The following is a 19658-nucleotide window of genomic DNA, read 5'->3' on the forward strand; positions in this document are numbered from 1 at the left end:
AAAAAAATCTTAGTCAAGTGGAAACTGAGTTTTCTGTGTATTAAGTAGATAATTTCAAGGAAATTTTAAGATTTACATATTGATATATCATGGGGAAAAATTGCGAAATTAAAGGATATGAAAGGTTTTACTAAATACAAACTGTTACATATTGTAATGCTTGCTGCATTAATAATACTTCATTCTAACACAGCTTCTAAAAGAATTTTTCTATTAAACAAAAACAAAAAAAAAAAAACTAAAGTTTGACCAAATTTAAATATAAAAATACTTGAAGCAGTTTTGATTGAAAATAGTATAAATGTGCAGGGAATGAATAATTATGTTATGAAAAACATTCTCTAAATCAGAACGTGAAGTATCCTACTTATAAATCTTTGCAATCATAATTTATAAGTCATTTTGTATGTATCATTGGGTAGCTAAAATTTAATTTTTTTTAATTTTATTTTCCTGTAGAAATCTGAATCCAGAAACCTCATAAAGATTTACGGATTCTGATTTCGTCTGAGTATTAGTGATTTAAAATATTTATTTCAATAATATATTGGTAGGTTTAGTGATATTTCTGCTGGAGAAGTAAAATGAAAATTTCTTTTAAATATGCCTATAAACTTATAAGAAATAATTTTAATAATTCAATTTTTATATGTATGGATTTTAAGTTAAATCTAATTAAATTGATTACAGTTAAATGTTAATTAAAAAATGCTTCACATGTGCATTTTTAAAGTTTTAAAATTGTAATTGATGCATTGACTACTGATAAATTTTACTATAGGATAGATTCTATGCATATGTTTTTAATGTTCTTGATTTATCAATGAAAAATGTATGTATCATATGATGCCAAACAGCTGCGAATTCCCCCCCCCCTAAGAATCCTTATGCTCTCATGAGAAGGTTGGAAGATGTTCCTTCTGCAAATAAGTGTAATCAATTTCAAATCAACCAGTGTAAGAAATATAAAACTATAAATGTTTATGCAAGGTGCATTTGTGTTGGCCTTGTATAGGCAGAGTACTAATCTTTTGTTTAAATTGCAAAGAGGAATAATATAACTAATTTATTTCATTTTTAATACTCTGTATACTCGTAATTCATTTTAAAATATAAGAAATAATATTTTACTTTATGAGTATCTAGATAGAACAGAATTTTGTGTTTTATATGAGATTATTGTTAATGATTTATATAATGAGAAATTCTTGCCGTGTAATTCTGTGAAATAAAAAAGGTTTAAAAAATACAATAGTGCTAGATTTTTCCCCTCGTTAAATAAATTGCTTTTAAAATTATTGCATACCATACTTAGAGGTAAACTGAAAATGCCATAATGCTAGTGTTAAACAATTTAGCCATAGCACGCAAGAAATATCAATTGCCAAAATCGCTCACAGAGTAAACTCTAAATCTCACAGTTGATTAAGAATTTAATCCCCTGTTCTTGGAGCCATATTTATATAGTGTAGTATGGGCTTCTGAATGCTTGGCAAGAATCAATTGCAGGGTCTCAAAAAAGTGTTTTCCCAAATCTTTTGAGAAAGTTGGTGAAAAACCACTATTCCCTTCAACTTGTCATGAACTTTTTTTGCCTAGGCCAATCAAGAACAGATTTGCCTATATGTTGCATTCTGTTTGAGACACTTTTTAATTTAAATGTTGTTTCACTCAGGATTGAAAGATCCTTGATTTTGTATTAAGAAATGAATGCATATACAAAACGTGGCTATGAATCCAATGAAACACAAAGTAACCCAAAAATTTTCACCCTAAAAGCATCAAATAAGTATAAAAAAAAATTTTTTAAAAAAAGGGCACAGTATTACAAAATAAAAAAATGCAATAAAAAGTAATTAAATATTTACACATATTTATGACAATATATTCATTAAACTTGCCAAGTTCTAATTTTCCTCAGTGCAGATGATTACTCTACGATTGTAACGCTGGTAACCATACCCGATTTCTTAGTCTATAAAAAGAATGAGTGCAAATGTAGATAGACTTAACAAAGAATATAAGCATGCCAGAATATAACAAGTTTCAAAGCAAATCTGTGATTGCCTTGTTTATTCTGAATCAGAAATTGCATCTGAATGTAAGGAACTCAAAAGTGTTACAATTATTACAATATGATCTGAAAATGATTGCTGTGTGTTTGAATGACAGGCCTTCATAAAGTTAATAAAAGAGTGCTGCATGGAATTGCTGAAGGAAGAAGATATTTATTTCTATTTCAAAGTATTGACTTCATTCACTTTAAAAGTATCAGACTGTAGATTTCAGGGAATTTTTTACTTGGCCACTGTCTGCATCTTTAATCTCCCAATAATTTTGATTGTATTAATCTCTTAAATATATGAATTGTATATTAAATATATGATGGTTTAACAGTATGAAAAGTGTATTATACTCAAATTCATTGTTGGTTAAGTTATAGTAGGTGATATTATTAATTACTTTTTGACAAATAGTTTTTTTTATCTGCCAAGTATATTAATGCAAAATATTCCATCTGCTTATTTTTCATTTGCATATTATTTCTTGGCACTACTTTATAGTTAAAAAAGAATTAAAAGTAAAAATTCTGTGACTGATCCCTGTAGTTGTCTCTTTTGCACTTTTAATTTGTAGAATAGCTGCATGAATTGTAATTGGGTAGTCTGGGACTGATCATTTATCAGAATCATTAAACTTGTGATCAGTCTTGTTTCAGCATTACCTACAAATGTTATTAAATGCATTACTATTATTTTTTTCTTCACAAATACTTCTAAGGTCAATAAGTTATAAGACAAGTTTTTTTTTTTTTTTTAATGTACATATGATACCACATTCCTATCTTCATATCCCTTTTAAAAATGATGTCCATGGTCTGCCATCATTAAGTCAATTGCAGGAAGGATGTGAAATTCATGAACTGGAACCAAGCTACATGGTCTCCATCACAGCTGTAGTAACTTTCACAGAAAACTAAAAATATTGTGTAAAATAGTAACTTTTGAATTCTACACTAACATAGTCAGAAAAAGTTCCTTATACTTTACTGCTTAGGAAAACTAAATGTAGCATTAATTTGCTTATGACATGTTAAACCATATTTAAATACACTGGTCATTAAAATTAAAAAGTAATAACAGAAACAAAATATAACTGAATAAAATAAAGCATTAATTAACATAAATTACAATGTTGAGCACTTTATTTGAAAAATGAAATCACCTTTTGTGGAAATTTTTTTCCTTTAGTATGGCGTATGGTCACCAGATAATTATACTACATAGCTCACATCTTCATTTCATAGACTTTACCAAAGTATTGATCAAGTTTTCTGGAATTGCATGTCATTCTTCTGAAACTGCACATTTCAGGTCCTGGAAAGTTCGGGGAGAAATTGGGTGTACTGAAATTTGGTGCCCTAAGGCACCCCACATGGTGAGTAAGATTAATACATTCAAGTGGTATCTTCTGTTTGCAAAAATTCTGATGTCACATATACTCAATGAGGCTGAGCCATGTCGTCCATTAGCAAAACCCCTGGGCCAGCAGCACCCCTAAACAGTCTAAGGAGATATGTGGATGGGATTCCAATGCCTCATCCACATATCCCCAAGTGCTTATAGAACCACCTTTTGAAAGATAGTAGCTTGGTGTGGCCATTTGTCAGGATTCCTTCCCTGGCCATTAAAACGTGGTTTTGGAAACAGGATATTTCACGAGAAAGGAAGGGAAATTGCACCTTCCTTATCTATATATCAAAACACATCTAGGATCACTTTTCAGACTATATCTGGACTTGTCAGTAAACGATACTCAGGCCCCTCTTGGCTCCATTGAACACAACAACGGCACCAGTTAAAATGGCTCTCTGGAAGCTGGAGTGAGTGGAACACAAACCTTTAGTTTTTCTTGCATGCAGTCCCGCCTCATTAAGCCTTTATGTAGCACTAAAACAACTAATTTGAGTTCTTTTGGCAGATTGAAGGTATAACATCAATTCTCTTGTAGTTGAAGCTTCACAGTTTCTTCCAATTGAATACAGAAAACAGTCTTCTGACGTAGTTGTTGCTCTGTGTTGCGCTTGACCAAGCGGTCTGTCCAGTACTTGAAAAGCATCTCCTTAGAGCCGTAACTATTAAATACTGTTCCCTCTGAGAAACCACATTAACTTTAAGCAACACTATGGACCGGAATTCCAATATGTATCCATTGCGCATCGCATTATTAATCACCGAATTTGTATATTTTTGGAGCTAACTTATGCATGGAAGTGCAGTTTTTTATTCAGTTTTATTTGACTAACATAAATAATTACAGTGTTGCAGCATTAACTTAGTGAGCATATCTTTCTCATTATACTTTAATTTTAATAATCAGTGTATATTGTGATGAGACTTTACTTGTGAATGCCAGCAGTTTTTACATGCCCCTTTTTTTTCCCCAACACTTCAGGTTTATGCTTTGAGTAACATGATTTAAAAGCTTGCTTGATGAATCTTAATTCATCGTTTAAACCTTTGTTAGATATATATATTTAAAATGTAGAATTTTTTTAACTATTAAAAAAAATCACACTTACAGATTCAATTTATAATTTAAAAAATTCAGAATGCCTGAAAATGTGTAAAATTTGAATTCGGTAGTTTCACATAATTTAGAATTTGTTTCTGTCTGTAATGTTTAAGTCGCTGAACACTGGTAGTTTGGTCTGGGATTCGAATCCTGGCAAACGACATGGGCTTTTTTCTGGTTATCTCTGTGTGTAACAGTATACAAACCAGTTTCCCATCGAAAGTCCTCAATTAAGGCATTGCTCCCCTTAAGCAGATAGCTCTCGAGTGTTTTGCATTAATTAAATAAAGCAAACCAAGCCTTACTGTTAATTTTTAATCTGTATATCAGTTTATATCTTAGTGATTATTTCATTTTGTTTATTTATGTAAACCTCTTTATTCTTTCAAGGTATCCCAGCAAATGGCTAATCTTCAGATTTCTGGGCAGACATGGAATGTGGGTGTCAGTCCTGGCCCCGTTAATACAAGTGGCTTGATTATTAATTCTACTCAGGCAGGAACTGGAGTTGTATGGCCTTCTACAAATAGTCAAAGTCTTTCAAATAATTTATGGCAATAGTTATAGTGCAATATTTCATCTGCTGAATAGTTTGGAAAAATTTTTTCTTATGAATATTTTTCCAATAGCATAGCGAAATGAACTTTAATTTTAAACTCTTGACATGTCTGAAGTGAGTCTTACTTTGTGGTATTGTAATTTCAGTAATTAATTTATGATATGCTGGACTTGGCAACATGTAACATTCCTCAGTATTTATAAACTGTTAGATATTAATTTGCAGAATCAATAATGTTACATATTTGATTTTTAAGTACATAAATTGTTTTTCTACTAATGTAAACTTGTGTATCTTTTGTATAAATGAAATATTTTTCCATTATGTGAATTCTGTACATTTTCTTGGTGTCATAAGAGTTATATTTATCGATTTTGTAATGTATATCTGAAGTGTAAAATTTTCTTGATTCTTTGGTATTAATATAGGAAATTTCATGTCAAGAGGAACAAATTTTCTTTGATAACCTTGTATTTATTTTTCTGCTCTTTAAAAAAGTTATTCCTTTATTTCTGTAACTTAATCTTTTAAAATCTGTGAAGTTTTAAAAAATTAAATTATTTATAATTTTGTACCTTCAGATAAAATTGAACTGATGTGTAAAATATATCAGAATTACAAACTTATGAATGTAATTTTTATATATACCCTTATCTATATGCAAAATATATATAATTTACTTTTGGGTATCATATATATGTATTATATATAACAGGTATATCACGCAGACATACCACTTAACTTGTATGGGAACATTTGTATTTTAGGAGAAACTTCTGAAACATGACATGTAAGGAAATTCTAAATAAATGCTATATAATTAACATTACTTTCAAAATTGTTACTATTTTAGTTATTTAAATATTGTTATTTCTTTAGTAAAAATAAAATTACCATTTTAAGCAGTTTTAGTAGGAACAGTGTCTTCTTTATGCTGATATACTTCTGTCTTTTTGAAGTGTTTTGAAATTGTATATTGAATCTTTGGTTCATGATTGAATTCATACCTGAAAATAGTTAATTATCTGAAATATTAAATAATCAAAGCAAATGTTTTATGCAAAATAAGTTAATCTGTTCTCAGATCCTAAATGAATGCTTAGAAAAGAGTACTTTGTATGTCAGTTTATAATAAAACACTGGTGGAATTCACTAAATGTAACACAATATGGAACATGTAAAAGATGAAGAGAACTTTAACTAAATGTTATTGTATATCTCTGAAGAAAAGGTGACAGCGTAAGTAGAAAACATTGAAGATGTCAAAGGTGGTAAAATGTTATTGTTTGAAAGGGAAATTCTACTCCCTAAAAATACCAGATTCCCTTTTTTCTTCCTCTTTCACTAATAGAGCTCACCAGTGATTGACTGGTACTGTTACTGTGACCAGGATTTGCATCCTGTGTAGGTTGGATACAGTGATGATAACTTGGATATTTGCCAGTTTCCTGTTGGAAGTTCTCCACAAAAGCAGGTATCTTGTGTGTGCTTTGCCATAATCAAATAAACCAACCTAAACCTTTTTGCCTTTACTTAAAAATCTCTGATAATTTGTCCTGTCTCGTTAAACATTTGTGTAGTGTGATTTGATTCAGTTTGTTTTAAAATGTTCCTAAAGTGAGACATATTGTAATTGCAAATATTTATTCTGTAGCTTATTACCATTTTATTAAGTTAATTATGTTCTATAAACTTTTGCACCTTATCCCATTTTGCACAAATTTGGCAAACAAATAGCTATGAACATCTTCCCTGCCTTTGTCATCTCCTGTAATATATCTTCCTCTACATTTTGAAATATCATTTATTCTCAGATTGCTTGTTCGTATCTCCGAACGTGGTTTATCATCGAAGACAATTTTTGTTTGGGAAACTGATCGAAGGCATTTATGAACCAGTCTTACTTGCATTCAATCTATTTAAAATTGTATTAAGGATGAAATAGTGATTTTTTAAAGAGAACCTATGTTTCATAAATGCAAAATGCTTCTGAAAGATCATGTTTCCTAAGATATTTTGCAAAGCTGACATTTCATGTGTACATGCAGATGTTATGGGAAACTTAAAGCTGCTTGGATGTCAAAATTTTCCACATTGTTTTGAATATTTCCACAAATATTTTATGTTGGTTACTGTGCTGAATGTGTATCTTTAAGCCAAAAACATGTTTTAAAGAAAATTCATTTTGTGCATTTTAAAAGACTTGTTCGTGTCTTTTAAGCATATCTTTGCATCATTTTTTCTGTTGGTAGGCTAAAGATGATTCATAAATGTTCCATTGGTTTGAAATCTATAAACTGAATATTAAAGATAGCATGTCTTATCTATTATAATACCCACTTTAGAAATAGATCACCTACATTGTTAATAAATTACCATAAACTTAATTTATTTGAAATCTTTGTCCCCAAATAACTGTAAGGGAGGCAACTTCTAAATTTTTAAGATCCTACAAAACTATTCTGCCTCTGTACGGCCCTGATAGAACAGCGTGTATAGAATCTGAGAAAGCTGAATCATTATATTTCTCATTTCACCATGAATAACATTATCACGCCAACAAACGTTTTCACTATTGCAATAAGTTTCTTTTGTGTCCACACACAAACCAGTCCTCCTGTCAGGCTCCCAGATACCCTTGTCGACATCATCAGAATAAAAATTAGAAAAACCCCAGTAATTGGTGAAATTTTAAATAAAATGCTAAAGAACCTCAACTTCATAGTGTTTTATAAATTGGTCAAAATCATCAAGACTATCCTAGAACTTGAATACTATGCACCTACCTGGAAGATAGCTATCATATCAGTAGTGTTAAAACCTGAAGAATCTTTGAGTGACCCTGTATCATACAGGCCCATCAAGTTATTCTCTGCCGTCAACAAGACTTTCAAGTGTGTAATATTCCAATACATTCTGCTTCATGCAGATTTGAAGGTAACCTGAGCAGTATAGATTTCATAAGAAACACTCTGTAGTGCATCAGTTATACCATTATATTAATCACGGCAATTGTTTCCAGTGGCCTCGTAAATCAACACATCACAGATGTTGTTTCATTAGATGTTGCCAAGGCATGACTCTTCATCCTCATAAAGGAACTCATCTGGGTTTTCCAGATTTACATCTCAAACATCACTTATTCATATCTTACTGTCAGATAATATGTTGTTTATGTTTATGAAACTTACTCCACATACACTGCTGGCTATTAAAATTGCAAGACCATAAAGGAAAGCAAATACAAAAAAGATATTTATTGTATGTAAACAGTATGACATGAAGTCAAAATGATTAAATTTGTAATCAGTCTGCGTGTTTACATGGGTGTGAAATTAGTCAAAACAGCTGAAATGACCCTTACTTGGTTAGGCATGGAGTCAAACTGAGCTTGGATGACAGAAATGGGCAACTCATTCCAGGCAGCTTCAAGTCTAAACCACACTTCATCAATCGTATTAGCTGCAGGGGGCTGGCGGATCAGTTTCTCAGCAGCCGGTGACCAGATGCTTTCGATGGGGGGCTGGTGTGGAGACCCTGCAACAATCGAATACCTTGTGTATCAAGGAAGGTTAGAGCACAACGTGTAATGTGATCTTGCATTATATTGCTGAAAGATGGCGTTTGGCAGGTTTCAAAGATAGGGCAAAACTCCTGCACATAAGATGTTAGAAACGTGCCGATCTGCGTTCAAATTACCTTCGAACTGAACTAGAGATGTGGGTGTTGTGTACCCAATGGCTGCCCAAACCGTCACACCAGGTGTAGATATCGAAGGTAAGCAGGCAACGTGTGGTCTCCTCGGAGCCTCCAAACACGTATATGGCCATCAGAATACTGTACACAGAACCAGAACTTGTCTAAAAATAACTCTTATATTCAGCTTTGCCGTTCAGCGCACCAGAGTCTGTCTTTCATGCTGGATTGTCAAGGGAAGCCGATTTAATGGTCCTGGTGCTGTTAGTCCATGCTGGTGCAAACTTCAACAAACCGTACGAGTGGATACTGCATTTAAACTGCAAGACTATAGTTTTGTATTTAAACATTTACCAAGTAAAAATAATGTGATCGCGGATTCTGTCTCATTTTAAATTATATGAAGAGGGCAATCAGTTAAATGCACGATGTTGACTTAAAAAAGTTTTGGACTCTCGAAATACTGTTGTATCTGAACTAAAAAGAGACCCGGAATTTAGAAATATATATGCTTATCTACAGGATCCAGATAACTTTGAGCATCTAGATTTAGCAGCCATTAGAAGTAGATCCGCTCACTGTGAAATTATCAATATTCTGTTATATTTTCAAGAGTTACAAACAATGAATTATGACTAGTCATCCCAGCGCGTTTGAGATTTAGTGTCTTATAAGAGTTACACGATGCACCACTTTCCAGTCATCTCGGTATTAGAAAAACAATGGGACGTGTACGAGAGGCGGTATTCTTTCCAAAATTGCAAGAAATTGTTAAAGAGTAAGTCAGATCCTGACATATCTGCCAATTATTTATTTAAATAATTAATAAAACGTTAACCTCTTCGAGCCGGGTAGCGCAAACGCGCGCTTATCGCGGAGGCCGGTAGTGTCTTACGCGAGCATCTGTCCAGGGCGGGGGGCTTTTTTGCTACTAAGCCTAAATCCATGAAATTTTCGAAGTATCAACGCATTGTTTAATAGTGCTCTATAGAGTACTTAAACGGCTTATGCTTTATAGATATTTTTATACTATATACTTTAATTACCTTATTTCTTGTTTAAATGCATATTTTACACATTTTATTTTCATTATTCACCATTTTATGACTTAACATTATACATCTGAAAACTAAATAAATTCTCTTTTCGTATGAAAAATTTGAAAACAGGTATCTACACACAGTCCTACGTTACATTCCTTGCGCTCGTAATAACTCATTTGCCGTTTTGGAGGATTTTTCCGGGAATGAACAAACGAAGCATCGTCCTCTAATTTCTTATCAGTCTCTTCTGAACAAAGTTTTGGAAAATGTCTTTCAGTTAATCTTTCAGAATCAATATCTGAAATATTTTGCATCATTTCTGCTATTTCATGCTCTGTTAAACATTTTCGACGCTTCCACATTGCAACGGTAAAAACAGAAAGAATTCACGTATAACAAGATCTAATTATTTACTAAAAACTGAACTGCAAACCGAAATACCCAACGCTTTAGCGCAAATAAAACTTCTCTACTTAAATAAACAACTACCACGTGCGAATAAAGTGCGATTTAAAGAGCCCTCATAAATCACGCAATTCGGAAACATTTATTTCCCCTTTTGTTTATATAATCAAAAACACGTGTATGTGAGTCATGCTTCTCTCATTTCGAGTAGAAGGTCTAATGTACATGTATCTGAAACCATATGGACATACAGTGCCATCTTGTGGCAGAAATTATAGTTTTTAAAACGTTCCTGGACACTGGCACAAATACCTGACAGTCGATAGTGAACGGGAAAATGCTCTAGCACGCCTGCGTGTCGGCCGGGAAGTGAGCGTGTTCGTTGCTGGCACGTAGACGTGACAGTCGGCGCGAAGGGGTTAATTATCGGCTGGCTGGATACTAAATAGTATTAAAGCTACTTTTTTAAATGAATTATTAGGAATCGACCTTTAAGGGTCATACCCTCGTAGAGAAAAGAATAAGCATCGATTTTACTTGTAATTGTTGATTATTTTAGCAAATAGGTAGAAATAATTCCCCTGAAAAGGGCTTCCGCCTAAATGGGATAATGGTCCCCAATTCGTTAGCTAGATATTCCAAGATTTGTGAGCAGAGTTTGGCATATGCCACTTCAAGATGGTCCCTTTTCGACAACAATCTTATATTGCAGAGGGAGTTAACCGCAATATAGCAGTTAAAGTTATTAGAAAAGCTGTGTGAAAAAATTATCACAGATGTTGGGATGATTAGGTCAATGATCTTGCGTTTTCATAACGCACAATGAGCCACGATACTGCTGGGAAAAGCTATTTTTAGGAAGAAAAGTGATGATCCTCCTCGATAGACTATTTTTCGTGCCAAACCGTGTTCCAAAATTTCGTATGTCAGATATTAAAAAAGTAATCTATGAAGCCATTGAATCTTCTAGTGTGGCAAGAAGTACGCAGAAACTTTAGGTAGAAAGCACAGGAAAGGGGATTTTAAAGCAGGGGATCAAGTTTAAAAAGGACACACATTATTCTGTGCTCCCGAGAGAAAAGTTGCGAAGTTCTTTCCAAAATTTGATTGACCATATATTTTAGAAAGTATTCGTGAAACCACAGTAATTCTGAAAAGTGTCAATGGTGAACAGTCTGAAGCTTTTGTCGACCAGATTAAAAAGTATTATGATCGTTCTGATATGACACCTTCATATTACAGTGTTACAATAATGCCGAGGAAAATAATGCTCCGGGCCAAGAACAGCCAGCTGCAGCCCGGACACAGTTACCAGAAGTGGCCACACAAATGGGATCCTACCCAAGCAGCACAAGCAGATGACTAGTCTGAGTCGTCAACGATGTCGAGACAGGCAACGCATCTAGAGTCAAGAAAAAAAGACTAGAACAAACCTCAGAACAGTTAATCGAACAACCAGTGGTAAGCGAGAAGGAATTTACAAGGTTGGGAGAAAAAGCCGAGAGGGTTTTCCGGCAAGCCACAGAGACTTGAGGACATTTTCTTTCCTCCCGAGGAAACTCATCCGACGACTAAATTTGGCGATTTACCACGTCTTGGCGAAATTTTGACGAAGAAGTATAGCTGGTGCATGCGCAGAGAGGGACGAACTATCATCGTGATGTACTATTTTGCACTGTTGGACTTCATGCCGCTGTGCGTGAATCAAACATCATTACTGAACCAACGAAGTTCATTTGTGATTAATGGCGGTATTAAATAAAGAAAGATAGTAGTTGTTTTTACAATGGAGTATATTTATGATGCTTTTTAGAGCTTGACTACGTGTAGAGCTGTCGGCAGTTGTTAGCACTGCATGTACTTAGCACGCTCGCATTACAATAAAGATAAAATATTAAGTATACACGAAAAAACGCCTTCAGCTGAGTTCATAGAATACGATATGACTGTAGGCAGTAGTACTTATTTTCGGCTTATGGAACGTTGGAGTTGTACGTACTTTGTCTCAGCACCTGTATTATTACATTATTCCTGTAAATTTGTGAGATTTAATAATGAGTATTCTTGGTTGAAAGTGAACAGTAAAGTAATAATTATTCTTTCTAATTTAATAATGACTATTCTTAGCTTGGCTATTAATAATTCTCAAACTATAATATGTATTGTATATATTTACTTATTAGATAGTTCTTTTAAGATACACAGGGTGTCTCTTAAATGTTGCGACAAACTTCTGGAGGAGGTAGGGCACATCATAAGGATTAAGATTTGCATAGGAACCCATGCCTGGAAACGTGATTGTAGGCCGTCAGAGGATGCTCTACAGGAGAGTGCTAGTGGAAAGTGAGGATTGCTTCATTCGAGGTGTAGACACCGTACGAAGAGCATGGAACGCTATAAGAACGGAGAGCTTGCAAACATGCACTTAGTGTACGGAATAGATGAGTAATGGACAAGCCGCTGCAACGCACTTCATTTTAAAAACGCTCCCGACAGACATCAATCGCATCACAGTTTGTACGTTTGCATCAAAATTTGTGCGACTGCAGGTCATTAAGAAGCGGCGGGAAATATGAAGGCAGGCCACGATCGACTGACTCGGTCGTTAGGAAACTAAGTGTGTTTGATGCGGTTTAGAGTAATCTAAGGACCAGCATATGTGTCATTGCCTCTCAATTAAGAATGACTCGTATCAGTGCCCAGCGTGCCTTGACCGCCGAGTCTTTCCAGGCCTTTCGTCTCCAAAGGGTTCAGTTACCGACTATCCTGAACGTGTGCATTTCGCACAGTAGTTTCTGCAAAAAAGTGCCTGTGATAATTTCCTAGGCCACATACAGTAACAATGGCCACACATTGATGAGGCCACGTTTAATAGGGATGGCGTATTCAATCACCACAATCAGCATTTGTGAGCTCAAAAAAAGCCCTACTGTGCGCTGCACCACACGGCAAAACAACGCTTCAAAGTTAAAGGTCGGGTTTGGTCGGCGACTGCTTGGTCGGGCCGTACCTGTTACCATCCAGCTCGAATGCCGCGAATTAACTGATCTTTCTGGATCATGGTCTTCCCAGCTTGCTTGACGATGTTCCACCAAATGTGAGGTGCAACATGTGGTAACAACATGATAGAGCGCCTGCTCATTTTGGACTAGATGCTCGTAGCCGTTTAAACAGATCATTCCCCAATCGTTGGATTGGGCGTGGTGGACCGGTTCCCTGGCATCCACGCTCACCGGAATCATCGAGCCTTGATTTCTTTTTGTGGAGAGCCATCAAAAGTATCGAGTATCACGATCCTGTTGTGTCTGAAATGGATCTCGTGGCAAGACTCGCCTACGCAGCTGCTATAATAAAAAAAACTCCCGCTGTGTTTTAACATGTCCGGCAATCAATGGTCCGTCGTTGTCAAGCATTTTTTGGGTCTGATGGTGGAAATTTCGAGCATCTGTTGTAACGTTCAAACTGTCGTACACCATTTTGCATTCATGTCCGATAAATGTTTCAAATTAATCATTCTTGTGTCCTATCCCATCTTTTACCTGCTACCACTTACCCCTGACATTTCCGGGCATGGGTTCCTCTGCATTTCTCAATCCTTATGATGTGTCCTACCTCCACCAGAAGTTTGTCGCAACATTTACGGTACACTCTGTATATTCTTTCTTATAAATTATAGAGTGGGTGTATAAAAAATTATGCTTTATTTCATATATATATATATATATATATATAAGAGAAATTGTAGAAAGTTCGCCACAAAGTTACCAGGAGCTGTGGCTCCAAGAAAAGTTCAACACATTTTTTTAAAAAACAATGTCATTGAAGGGTGAAAAATATGCTACACGTTAAATTAAACACAGTAAAATACTAATCTTTTGAAACTAGTAACGGCAAAAAATACAGTAAATTCCAATCGATGGGACAAGTGTAAAGTTAAAACATAGAAAAACCAATCGACGGTACAAGTAAAACATAAAACTAATAGAACATATAAAAAAATACAAAAATACAAAGCGGAAAATGGCAAATTAGCTTAATCCGAAGTTCAACCTGGCTTTTCAAGGGAAATTTTTAGCTGGACGTCGAATTAAGCTAACTCCATTACGCGTTTCGCCGAAACAGACAATTGAAACTTTTGCGTTAGAAATTTTAATTAAATAGACGAATTGTATTAGAAAATTTATTAGTCTCAATTCTCTGTTCCAATTTCCCGACGCGTCCGCACAAAATGACACATTAAGGTGCTAAAAGAACTAAAAACAATTCCGATTTACAAGAATTAAGAAAAATAAAAATAAATAGCTGTTTGCTATTAGTAAAAAAATACAATAACTTACGGGCTGGACCTGCTAGCTTAAATAATTATACCTTTATAAATTTTAGAAAATTGAAATTAAATTTAAACGAAAACAAACACAGTGGGTCTTGCTAAGACCAAGAAAACATTTTTTGTAAAAGAAACTGAAAAAACAGACCTGTGGTAATGTAGAGTCCTCCATCGTGGAACAAGTTGAAAAGGGGTTGCTATTCCCCTCAGTGTCCTTTATCGCCATCCCACTCGTCGTGTGACGTAAGTAGCGGGGAACAATATCTCTGGGCAGTATCCAATGCGATTAGACTGTCCGTTAGCTGTAACTCGTCCCTAATTTTCAAAGGGGGGTCGGGAGTCTCGGGAAGATGTGGAAAGATTACAAAATGGCGTCAGTCAGATTGTTTGAGGAAAAAATGCTTCAAAAAGTGAAAATGGCTAATTCAGCTAAAATTACTCGATATGGCCACAAAAGTAAGAGTAAAAAGGAAAAAACAGTCATTTGATAATAAAAGTCGTAATTCTTCAAGCTAAGAGGGCCGATTTGGTAATAAAAGTAGTAAAATTGGCCATTAAAGTAATTTAAAACTATTTAAACAATAGTACTAAAATTATTGTGCCAAAATTTTTTGGAGGAAAGAAAATGTAGTGATAAGAATTATCTGTACATTTTTACATTAGATTCTCTGAATCAGCCATCCACTTTATACCGTCCCATTGGGCTTTAAGCATAAAATATCACTATCTAACTCAAAAAATCTAAAAGTTGGTAAGGCTAATGCCAGCTTTTTTAAGGTATTTGTAATTAATTTATGAGAAACGCGGTTATTTTTCAAGATAGTTACGAAGTATAGTATTTCTTCTTGGAGGTGTTTTGTAGTATTGCAGATTCTTTTATTCTGAGTAGCTGTGAATAAATTGTGCTAAGGATGACTCTTTTGGAAATATTTGAATTCCAGTTGGTTAATTTTAGTGTTGAAAAATTAAATTCTCTTCTTTTGTCGTAAACTTTGATAAAATTGTAATCAATAATATGTATATCAAGGTAGACTACACTATGTTGCACTGTATTGGTATTATTTAGTTTTAAGCATGTAGGGTAGACATTAGCAACTTCTATTTTGTTATAGTTATTAAATGCAATGACACCATCAATATAGTGTTGGTAAAATTTATGTTCTTCTTTACTGAGTGAACGGACAAAGGTCAATTCTTTTGTAAAAAGGAATAATTCACAGACAGAACTGGAAAAATTACCTCCCATTGGAATTCCCTGTATTTGTTTAAAGATGCTATTGTTAAATTGAATAAAACTATTGAAAAGCACGCTGGAGAGGAAAAGTTGCCATTTTTCGTTGCTTATAATGGTAGAAATTTGCGGAAATAAATCTGGAAAAGCGAGTAAGCTTGTAAATATTTCTTCTAGTGGTAAGGTAGTATAGAGGTTTTCAAAGTCGTAGCATTGGGTATGGTCTATTTTGAGTGAATTTATAGTTTTCAGAACTAGTTCGTTACTTAAAATCATCCAGTGGCAATGCAGATTCTTAAAATCATAGTTATTGATAAGGTCACGTATTAGTCGAAGTTTTTGTGCAAAAAGATAATCTATTTCTTTAAGATAACTTCTGATACTTTAGCTATAAACCTGAATTTTATCGGAGACTTATGAAATTTTGGTAGTGCATAGAGATTTGCAAACCTGTTGTTATATTTCTGGGGATGAATTTTAAGTCTTTGATGTAGTGCGTTAAATTTATTGAAAAGAATCTTAGTGCTTGTAGTAATTTTTTGGTAAGTGCATGTGTAATTTAACTCATTATGCAGAAGGTTGAAGTAAAACTGTTTACAAATAACACTAAAATTGTTGCTGGCTTTGTCAATCTTCGTAATGATAAAGTTATCTTGCAGTTTTTGAATAAGATCCTCTAGATGCTTTTTATTGTGTAAAGAGTTGAAATAAGGTGACTTAAAAAGCGAATGTTGAAATTCTTTAATTAGTGCAGCTTTCCATTCAAGAAAAGTTGTAGTAGGCATATTTGATCTATTACTAGTTAATATGATAAATTTATCAAGATCATTATTGAATTGTTTGAGACAAAAGTGCTTATTAATACCGAAAGTAGGACGAAATTTGGTGCCATATATACATAAAGAAAAGAATGTGTTTTATTCCTGCTATATGAATACATAAATGCTTTCTTAATATTCTGTGTTTTGAAGACACAGTATTTCAGTTCCATGCTGTTTAATTGAATTCATTTATTCTATGAATGTGTTAATTTTTATTTCAAGTTAAGGTAATTTTAAAGGTTTTTGTAACCTGTACTTTTGTTTGGGAGTCATTCTTCTAATATTTGAGTGATAGTTGAACAATTTTAGTTTTATTTACTTGTTTATTTATTTTTCTTGCAGTTAACAACAATCCGTTTTCGGAACTCAATGTTGGTATGCTTTAATTTCATTTAATTATTTTATTACGTTTTGCTAACCTCTGAGAGCAAGCAACTTTTTTTTCTGTTTTTCTGCCCTGAACTCTTGCTTAAAAACTGAAGGCCCATAATCTGGATGATATATATATACATAAAGAAAACAATGCGTAGATACGCATAAAGAAAGAATAATATATACATAAAGAAAGAATAATATATTGTTACGTTTTCCTTCTGACACCAGTTGTTACGTTATTTTCTTCCTTCACTTTCGTACGGGGTTCGTAGATTTGGAGAGAATAACGACGACCCTTGATGAAGTATCGAAACACACTTTATTTGCCAGTATTATCATGACAACTACAAAAGACGTTTTACAGTCGTCGATGAACTACTATAAACACGCTGACACGATCAGCGACACAGCCTTCAGGTTATCAGGCTATCACGGTGGAGACAATTTCCTGCAAAGCACCCGACTCTGCTTTCCGGAGTACAGCTCCCGACTCTGCTTGGTCGTTCTCGGAACCCCGCGTACACTCGAGACTCTCCACGCTACAACTCGCGATGCACTCGACGACACACGAGCACAGCTCCCGACTCTTCGGTTCAGTCGTTCCCGGAACTCGACACTCTCTCTCGACGATGCACTTACCGCGATACACTAAAAAGACTCCTTCGGTGCACTCGACGACCCACTCGGCACTCGCTGCCCGGCTGTCAACTCGATCGATTCCTCAGGGATTGACTCGCTAGACGAGACATACTCTCAATACTAACTATCTCGCACTTTACGAGGCACTCTCACTCGCCCTCTCGACAAGCCACACACTCCCTGACTGCGGAACACCAGGGTTTATATAGCTTTAGGCCTGTGTTCGAGAACATTCTGGGCTAAACCGGTAAGAATTCGTTCCAGAAGGTTCTCCAACCGTTCATGGTATATCACCAATATGTCGCCAAATGGACGATTTCTCGCCAAATATGGCAACCCTGCTCTCTTTGCTATTTTATGGCAAAACTAAAACTGCTTTGCGGGGAAGCCATCTTAGCGCGCCTGTACATTTTGTAACACTGCCCCCCTCCCAAGGACTGCACGTCCCAGGCAGTACAACCCTTGGTCAGAAGCCAAATTCGATACAATCAAAACGCTTTAAATCATACAGATAACATAACTAAAGAAGCAAATATTTACACTATATACAAATTATATACACAAATTAGACACATAACAATGACTGGAGATGCGCTTATGATAAAGATGGTAGAACTGGAATCATTGTTATCAGACCTGATATCGATTTTACACGTGACTATGAGTCCGATGTCATCACGGTAATCTCGATTTATGAGTCATCGAGCAGATTGGGAATTATTACTGTGTATTTCTCAGCTGCCGAGGACATAGAGGGATATCTTTCACAACTCGAAATGATTATCCGAAAATATGACAAATTTATCATTACTGGTGATTTCAATTCTAAACACCCAAGTTGGGGTGCTAAGAGCATTGACGCCCGTGGACGATTGGCTTTTGATTTTATATTAGCTAACAACTTGATTTTATTAAATGATTTTAGTTCTCTTGCGACTTTTAAATCTAGTATTGGTGAGGGCTGGACAGACTTGATAATTTTCTCACCAGGCTTGCCCTTTGGCCCTGAGGCTTTTGAGGTATTAATAGAGGAAAGCTTAAGCGATCATCGATATCTCCGATTATCTTATGATTTTAACACTCACTGCACGCCTAGGGCAGTTTTAACAAAAGATGTTCATCGAATTATGAGATATTGTAAGAAACTGGGTCCTAAAATGCAAGGATTTAAATTTGATTTGTTTAAATGTTGCTCTTCTAATGACTTAGAGAACTGTATTGTTAAATTCTTCAAAGAATTATCTATGGATGCCAGTAGGAAATTGCGTGCCAGACAGACTGGACGTTCAGAAATATCTTGGTGGACTCCTCAACTTGCCCTTATGCGTCGACGAATTCGAGCTATGAGAAAAAGTTCACAGGTACCAGGTTTGATGGATAATATTAGAACTGAAAGAAAATTTATTTACAAGAAAGAACTAGCTGTCTATAAACGTCTGATCAGAAAGACTAAGTTTGAGACTAAAAAGAAGTTTTTCATTAACAATATACATTATTATGATGGCTTTTATAGGACTGCTTCCAAAAAATTAAAAGAACTGGTACCTTAAGTAATCCCCAACAAACTGATGATTTAGTTGAACTTAAGAGACAGACAGTTACACAGGCTCTCAAATTAGGTGTGCCAGAGAGATTTATGCTTAATGATGAAGACCTGGCATTATGCTCTGAAAGTGATGTGGCTATTACTCAAGTGGAGATAAAAAATGCTACTGATCAATTGAGGCGCAGAAGTGCTCCAGGTCCTGACCATTTTAATCCAATATTTGTACAGACTTTAATTTATACATTTTTAGATGTTTTCAATTCACTTTTTAACCACTGCTTAAAATTTCATTTATTCCCAAGAAATTGGAAACTCGGACGTGTCATTTTGATTCCCAAACAAAATAATAAGTATAGACCAATTGTCTTACTCAGTGTCTTCGGTAAAGTTTATGAAAAGATACTGATAGAGCGACTGAGATTTTATTTAAACAGTCAGAAG

The 19658-nt window shown here is 34.6% G+C and overlaps 1 protein-coding gene across 4 annotated transcripts in view; it reads left to right on the plus strand.

Annotated features, from left to right (window-relative positions):
* The window catches only part of LOC118204096 (stromal membrane-associated protein 1), an 89579-nt gene extending 83538 nt beyond the window's left edge, over positions 1-6041 (plus strand). For all 4 annotated transcript variants that reach the window (XM_085808620.1, XM_085808622.1, XM_085808623.1 and 1 more), the window contains one exon: positions 4966-6041. In XM_085808620.1, the coding sequence (XP_085664746.1) occupies positions 4966-5136 (171 nt within the window). In that variant the 3' untranslated portion in view covers positions 5137-6041. The remainder of the gene's footprint in view (positions 1-4965) is intronic.
* Positions 6042-19658: the final 13617 nt, after the last annotated feature.

The sequence above is a fragment of the Stegodyphus dumicola genome, chromosome X1 (assembly GCF_044657685.1).
Source record: "Stegodyphus dumicola isolate Sdum_Otavi_A_Nest chromosome X1, ASM4465768v1".
Lineage (NCBI taxonomy): Eukaryota > Metazoa > Arthropoda > Arachnida > Araneae > Eresidae > Stegodyphus > Stegodyphus dumicola.